Below are 7,949 nucleotides of genomic sequence, written 5' to 3' on the forward strand. Positions count from 1 at the left end.
GATAGCGGACGGCTGAATTGTCACGAACTCCAAAACTCTCAAAGCGCTCTGCCGCAGGTTTCGCTGGTCAGCCTGGTGGCCAACACGTTGGGTTATTCTGACTTTGCCGCCATCAAATCGCTGAGGACGCTGCGGGCCCTTCGCCCCCTGCGAGCGCTGTCCAGGTTCGAAGGCATGCGGGTAAGACCTTTACAAACAAAAAACGTTTTGCGAAATGCGGCTTCACCACGTTTGCTCCACTAACTGAGTGGACCTCAGAACCCGGCGGGCTTTGTAGTCATTTGACATTTATTCCACAGCCTTTGGGACTGGAGTCTTAAGTAATAATAGCCACGTTTCCAACCCGTCCGTATCGTGATCGTGTCGTGTCGAAAATAAAGGCCTCCCCCCGGTGGCGTGGCGCTGCGTTTGCAGGTGGTGGTGAACGCGTTGATCGGCGCCATCCCGTCCATCATGAACGTGCTGCTGGTGTGCCTGATCTTCTGGCTCATCTTCAGCATCATGGGCGTCAACCTTTTCGCCGGCAAGTTCGGCCGTTGCGTTAACCGGACGGGCCACATCTACGACGCCGCCTTCATCAACAACAAGTCCGAGTGCGAGACCCTCAACGACACGTCGCTCTACTACTGGACCAAAGTCAAGGTCAACTTTGACAACGTAGGCGCCGGCTACCTGGCGCTGCTGCAAGTGGTGAGGACGCTCCACTCGTTGCCACGGCAACGCCGCCGCCGACTTGCTCTATTCTGATTGGCTTCTCCTGCAGGCTTCCTCCTCCTCCTTTGTTTTTTTTTTTCTGCCCTCCTTCTTCTCTTGTCGTTTTCTCCTTTTTTTTCCCCTCTTTTTAAATTGTCCGCCTTTGCTCATGTTTTTCTTTTGTCCTTTTTCTTCTCTCTTGGACTCTCCTCTCTGTTTTCTTTTGTGATTCTTCACACCACTTCCTCTTTTTTTTCTTTTGTCCGTCTTTTCTTCTATACTGTCACGTCCGTTTCGAAAAAACTTCTCCTCCTCCTCCCTCCATCCTCTCTCCTCATGATGCACTAAATGAACTCCAAAGACATTTTCCCTCATGGCCGCCGCGTCCTCACGGTGCTTTGGCGCCGCGGGCGTCCCGCACGCCGCCAGTCAATCAGCCCTGAGAGGCTTTTATTTTTAGAGGCTCTTAAGTAGGCAGACATGAGAGCGAAAAACGAGGAGGAAGGATGAAAAAGACAAACGGGAGGAGTTGATTCACTAGCGAGTGGACGTTGAATGAGTGCCGTCGCCTTGACGACCGGCGGCTCAGCATCCCTCCGTGTTTGTCTGGTCACCGTGGCAACCGGCTGCCGTTGAAAGTTTGTCAGGGGGAAGGAAGTCCATAAAAGGATATGTTGACGTCTGTTGCCATGGCGATCAGCTCCACCGCATTCGTCTCGCGTGTGACTTTCATTCAACGAAAGCCCATTTCAAGCCTGACCCCCCTCATTTGAGCGTCTAAGCCATGTTTGCAGCCCTGACACTGGCCTCTTGAAAGCCCTCAATCAGGCTCGAAACTTTAACGCTTCATCGGAACCCCAACCCTTGTTTAGAATCCCAACCCTAATTTGAAGCCCGAATGCTGGCTTGAAACCTTCAAAGCCAACCCTTGTTTTTCTTTTGCGTCAAAGGCGACTTTCAAAGGCTGGATGGAGATCATGTACGCCGCCGTGGACTCGCGAGCCGTAAGTCACGCCGCCAAATGGTGGTGAGACGATGTCATGCGCGTGGCAGCAAGTGTAAAGGTGTTTTGTGTCGCGCAGGTGGAGGAGCAGCCCATGAAGGAGATCAACCTGTACATGTACCTCTACTTTGTCATCTTCATCATCTTCGGCTCCTTCTTCACCCTCAACCTCTTCATCGGCGTCATCATCGACAACTTCAACCAGCAGAAGAGGAAGATAAGTGCACCGCATTTGCGTGCGTGCGTCCATGTCAGCAGGATAGGATGAAAATGACCTTGTGGTGGCGTGTGGCTTGCACTTAGGAGGCCAGGACATCTTCATGACGGAGGAGCAGAAGAAATACTACAACGCCATGAAGAAGTTGGGCTCCAAGAAACCGCAGAAGCCCATCCCCCGACCTCTGGTATCTCCGACCCAACGGAAAAGCTCAATTTGACGAATGGGCTCAAATTGCCTTTTCCTCATCGAAATGAACTCAAATGCAATTCATCCGTTCCGCTAACTTTAGTCGTGCTTTGCCGAGGATCGAGAATATATGCCTTGCATTTCGAAGCAAAAAAGAAAGAAAATCACGTGTCGGTGCTCTTGCGTCCTCCAGAACCACGTGCAGGGCTTCTTCTTCGACTTGGTGGCCAAGCAAGCGTTCGACATCATCATCATGGTGCTGATCCTGCTCAACATGATCACCATGATGGTGGAGACCGACGAGCAGTCTCCGCAGATGGAGCGCGTCCTCAACAACATCAACGTGGCCTTCATCGTGGTGTTCACCGCCGAGTGCATGCTGAAGATTGTGGCGCTGCGTTGCTACTTCTTCACCGTGGGCTGGAACATCTTTGACTTTGTGGTCGTCATCCTCTCCATCGTCGGTGCGTACTTGGTGACCGTCATTTTTCAACAACTTAAAAGAGCTGCGGTGTGTCACACAAAAGCAATTGTGCGCATGTGCATGTGTGAGCTGCAAGTTTGGTCACGTCGTCGTGACAGTAATCTGTCGACAAAGTGACTTTCTGGGTGGCCTTGAGGCCCCTCGCTCTGCACGCACACGCACACACACGCCAGGGTCTTGCTTGGTCATTCCAGCCCACATAAACACGCACCTGACAGCCTAAGCAGTTAATTCAGCCATCACCTTTCATGTTTCACTTCCTCCGGTTAGCTCGCTACAAGTGTGTGATGATGTGCGTGCGTGCGTGCGCGTGGCCGCGGGTTTGCCTGTGAGTCTCAGACGAGGCCGCCCGGGGGAGGTGAAGGTGCTGGCAGGGGGGGCGGGTCCCGGGAGACCAATCAAACACGATTGACCTGTTACATCAGCAGCTGTGCGCGCACGCGCACGTGCACGTGCATGTGCGTGGGAATCCCCTTCGGCACGCCACCCGTCTCGCCACTCGCACGCACACGCTTGGTCAGCGACAGCTCACACCATCAAAGTGTCCTCTCGGCTGACGTGCGCGCGCGTTCTTTGCAGGCATCGTGCTGGCCGACATCATCGAGAAGTACTTTGTGTCGCCGACGCTGTTCCGCGTGATCCGGCTGGCGCGCATCGGCCGCATCCTGCGTCTGATCCGCGGCGCCAAGGGCATCCGCACGCTGCTGTTCGCGCTGATGATGTCGCTGCCGGCGCTCTTCAACATCGGCCTGCTGCTCTTCCTGGTCATGTTCATCTACGCCATCTTCGGCATGGCCAACTTCGCCTACGTCAAGCGGCAGGCGGGCATCGACGACATGTTCAACTTCGAGACCTTCGGCAACAGCATGATCTGCCTCTTCCAGATCACCACGTCGGCGGGCTGGGACGGCCTGCTCGGCCCGATCCTCAACAACTCGCCCGAAGAGTGCAACCCGCACGTGCCCCACACGGGCACAAGCCAGCGCGGCAACTGCGGCAACCCCTCGGTGGGCATCACCTTCTTTGTCACCTACATCATCATCTCCTTCCTCATCGTGGTCAACATGTACATCGCCATCATCCTGGAGAACTTCAGCGTGGCCACCGAGGAGAGCACGGAGCCTCTGAGCGAGGACGACTTTGAGATGTTCTACGAGGTGTGGGAGAAGTTGGACCCGGAGGCCACGCAGTTCATCGAGTACGCCAAGCTGTCGGATTTCGCCGACTCCTTGTCGGAGCCTCTGCGCATCGGCAAGCCCAACAAGATCAAGCTCATCTCCATGGACCTGCCCATGGTCAGCGGTGACAAGATCCACTGCCTGGACATCCTCTTTGCCTTCACCAAGCGCGTTCTGGGCGAGTCGGGCGAGATGGACGCCCTCAAGCAGCAGATGGAGGAGAAGTTCATGATGGCCAACCCGTCCAAGATCTCCTACGAGCCCATCACCACCACACTGCGGCGGAAGCAGGAGGACGTGTCGGCCGCCGTCATCCAGCGCTGCTACCGGAGACATCTGGTGCGCCGCCAGATGAAGGCCGCCTCTTACCTCTACCGTCGCATCACCACGCCGCGGCACGGGGCGGCCCGGGGCGAGGACGGCGAGGAGGAGGAGGCGCCCGAGAAGGAAGGCCTGATCGCCGCCATGATACGTGAGAACTACGGCTCCGGGCCGGTCGGGATGGAGCGCTCCGAGACGGTGTCCTCGGCCTCGTTGCCGCCGTCCTACGACAGCGTGACCCGAGCCGCCGCCTCCCCCAAGGCGGAAACGAGCGACGCGGGGACGGCACCGTAGGAGCGACCGCACCAAAAACGACCACGAAAACGTGTCAATAGAATTGTGGCGGGGCCCCAAAAACTTTATCAGCCGTTATGTTACTTCCCGCCTCCTGCTGGACGCTCCAAGAACTGCAGTAGCTTCTTCTCTGCAACCCCCCCCATGAAATTAGCAAAGGTTTTGTTAGGAAGAGTAGAACTTTGTTGACAGTCTTTTAATAGCTGTACAATTGTTACAACTATTTTTTATATTTTTTAGTGCAACTTGACAAGGGAAAAAAAGCTTTGCAGTTTTTCCACAATGGAACTGTAAATCTTTGACAGAAGATGAGGACAATAATCTTTTTTTTTATATATATATATATATAAATATTTTTTTTTTCTTTGCTGTAATAACATCTTTCCAAAAAGTCCCCACAAGCCGACAGCGGTTTTGCAATCTGCGGATGGTGGGATGCTAAGCTATCATTAGGTCGGAAGGAGAAAGACGACAAATGACGTCATGTTTTGCCGTCGTCGTGCGCCGTCGTTTACGTTCGACAACAGACGAGAAGACGACAATCAGCAAAAATTCTAACTGGCTCATGATCCATTCAATTAGGACTCAAATAAGCGCTAGCAAGTCTCATTTTTAGTCGCACGTTCAATTAAGAAGGAAATGATTTCCTTTGGTCTGTTTGTTGACATGTTCAAGTTTGATGACCATTCTCAAATAGAAAAGTCAGAAGAAAAAAAAAATGTTTTTTCCGCATCTCATTGTTCCCTGATGATAGTCTCCTCCCAAAGAATCGTTCACATCGTCACCTTTGTCTACTTGATTATCAATGATTTTGTTCCCTGCTTTTTAGTTTTCTACGAACACTCTGACACTTTTTTTGCACAGTGCAACATGAAAAGAAAAAAAAAAAAAAACTACAACAAAACGCTCGGAGCAATAAACGCTCGGCCCAAGACCTGCAAACTTCGAGAGCGACACTTTCCGGACCTTCCGGGACCTTCGGATGACGAAACAGAAAATGCACAAATGCGTCGCTTGGGTGGGCGCTGACCGCTCAACTCTTCTTTGTGTCAAAGTGGTGGTTTTGCCCCGCCCCCCGCCCCCCACGCCTCCCCCAAAATGGAAACCGGCGCCACCTGGATTTTACTCTGCTGTTGAAAGCGGAAGTTAGTTGCAAAGTGTCGCCGTGGTGTTCGACTGCGCCGCGCTGAAGGGCTCTTTTCGGTAGCAATAGACCGCGAGTGTGCCTGCCTGCCGCCACCGCACTCAACGACACTCCACGCCATTGTTAGCGCCCCCTCTGTTGTCCCTGGGACCCCACGCCTCTGAGGTAGCTCCTGATTGGCTGATGAGCAAAAACATTTTGCAAATCATTTCTCTTCGTAGACGGCCAAACAAAGACTTTTTTTGTCGCTGTGCTACGGCTCCCCAAGTGGCAGGGAGGCAAACATGTTGACTTTGTAATAATGAATACGGATAAAATGAAGTTTATTTTCGGAGTTAAATAATACACATTTTTAATTGGGGGCCTAGTTAGCACGTCCGCCTCACAGGTCGAAGGTGCAGGGTTCGATTCCGGCTCCGTCCTTCCCTGTGTGTAGTTTGCGTATTCTCCCCGTGCCTGCGTGGCTTTTCTCTGGGTTCTCCGTTTTCCTCCCACATACCTAAAACATGCAGGGTAGTTTGATTGGACACTCACAATTGCCTGGCGATCAGTACAGGGTATTAGCCCCGCCTACTGCCCGAAGACGGCTGGGATAGGCTCCAGCACGCCCGCGACCCTCGTGAAGAGGAGCCGTTTAAATGATGGATGGATCATTTTTGGTTGGATTATTTCTGATGATATTTTATTTACATTTAATTAATGAACCCATTATTTAAGATGAGATGAATGAATTTACATACTAGAACATAAAACCCTCAAATGGAGTGAAATAAAAGCATATGATTATTTTTATATTCTTTTTGTTCTCTGTGTTTGTTGGGCCACAGTCGATTTAAGGGCAAAAGCTTCTGTGATCGACAGGTCCGAGTTTCAGGAAGATTCCGTCACGTGTACCGGTTTGGCCCATTTGGTGCTGCCGAGGGGTTGCGCAAGGTTCCACACAAGAGGGGGCGATGCACCTCCCTGCCTTCCTTTCCCTTTTGCAAAAACAAAGCTGCTCGGTCGTCTTTCAGTCCCATCGTAGTGCGCAGGAACTTTCCTCCATCTGACAAAAAAAAAAAACGTCTCAGCCTTCTTCTCATTTGATGAACAAAAACAATTCTTGGTCAACATTTGTACTCAGCCACCTCCAAACTGGATTCAAACTGGTTCAGCACAGGTGTCAAACGAGGTCAATGCAAGTGTCAAACTGGTTCCAACACTGGAGTGAATGTTGTTCAAGGCCAGTTTCATGCTGGATCAGAACTGGTCTTGCATTGGCTCAAAACTGGTTCAAAACCTGTGCCATACTTCAAACTGGTGACAAGCTGGTTAAACGCCGGGGTCACGTCGCTTTCAATAATGGATTCATACAGGTGTCGTATTGGTACATCACTGGTGTCATACTGGGTTATACTGGCACAGCACTGGAGTCACACTGGTTCAAGACCAGTGCAACATGGGCGTTGTACTGGTTCAGAACTGGTTGAAAGCGAATTGGTTCAACACTGGTGTGAAACTGGTCCAACACCAGTGTCATACTTGTTCAATACCTGCGAAATAATGGTGTCAAAGTTTGTGTGCGTGATGCACACAAAGGTGGTGGAAGATGTGCAAGAAGTCACCTTGGTGACAGACGAGGCCGTCGTCTGTCCTGGTGCCATTTTGTGCTTCAAGTTTCGCTCCAAAAAGGTGCCGGAAACAAAAAGAGAACACGACAAAAACAATAAAAAGCTTTCAGACTTTTTTTGACAGTAAAACAAAAACTTTGGTGTGAAGAAGGAGAAAGTTGTGCCTCAGTTTCACTTCCCCTCATCCCACCCGTGTTTTACAAACAATTCACTCATTCAATCTGATGATGATGACTCCAATAATATCCACTTTTTAGTACTTTGAGTTGTAATACTCTTTAGTATTTTGCAAATAAATGTCTGTATTTAAAACACCTTGCAGTAAATAAACCAGACACAAACCCAACAAAGCGTTTTGCTTTCCGTGTGCCTCTGCTTGTGTTAGTGTGTTTTTCTCTCTGAGTGTGTATCGGTGTTTGTGTGTGTGTCAAGGAGTTAGGCAAGGATCAGGCTGCTATGTGATACACGCTCTTTATTAGCAAAGTGTGTGCGCTACATTTGTCTGAATGTGAGTGTGTTCGTGTTAGTCGAATTATAATTGATCAGTCTTAGAAGTGATTTGAAGCAGACTTAACAGCAGCAAAATGTATCTCTCTGAATGTTTGTGTCACGTGATTATAATTGTTTTAATTTTCATGTGAATATCTTGTGTATGCTAATCTTTACTGATACGTTACGACAGCGCCACCCTGTGGACTTCTGATGGAGTCGCTGGTCTGTAAAAATAGACCATGCCTTTCAAAAAACGTGATTTTTTTGGATTGCAGTTTTCAGTCAGAAGAATGAATAGCATTTTTCAGTGATGTATCTTATGAA

The 7,949-nt window shown here is 50.4% G+C and overlaps 1 protein-coding gene across 9 annotated transcripts in view; it reads left to right on the forward strand.

The window, feature by feature from the left end:
• The window catches only part of LOC148318724 (sodium channel protein type 5 subunit alpha-like), a 48,168-nt gene extending 41,262 nt beyond the window's left edge, over positions 1–6,906 (forward strand). For all 9 annotated transcript variants that reach the window (XM_088282279.1, XM_088282280.1, XM_088282275.1 and 6 more), the window contains 7 exons: positions 58–180; positions 415–690; positions 1,644–1,697; positions 1,776–1,917; positions 2,000–2,100; positions 2,296–2,566; positions 3,166–6,906. In XM_088282279.1, coding sequence (XP_088138405.1) covers positions 58–180; positions 415–690; positions 1,644–1,697; positions 1,776–1,917; positions 2,000–2,100; positions 2,296–2,566; positions 3,166–4,379 — 2,181 coding nt within the window. In that variant the 3' untranslated portion in view covers positions 4,380–6,906. The remainder of the gene's footprint in view (positions 1–57; positions 181–414; positions 691–1,643; positions 1,698–1,775; positions 1,918–1,999; positions 2,101–2,295; positions 2,567–3,165) is intronic.
• The last annotated feature ends 1,043 nt before the right edge of the window (positions 6,907–7,949 follow it).

This window comes from Idiotropiscis lumnitzeri, chromosome 19, assembly GCF_059441095.1.
Source record: "Idiotropiscis lumnitzeri isolate Australia: NSW breed Sydney's pygmy pipehorse chromosome 19, RoL_Ilum_1.0, whole genome shotgun sequence".
NCBI classification, from domain to species: Eukaryota; Metazoa; Chordata; class Actinopteri; order Syngnathiformes; family Syngnathidae; genus Idiotropiscis; species Idiotropiscis lumnitzeri.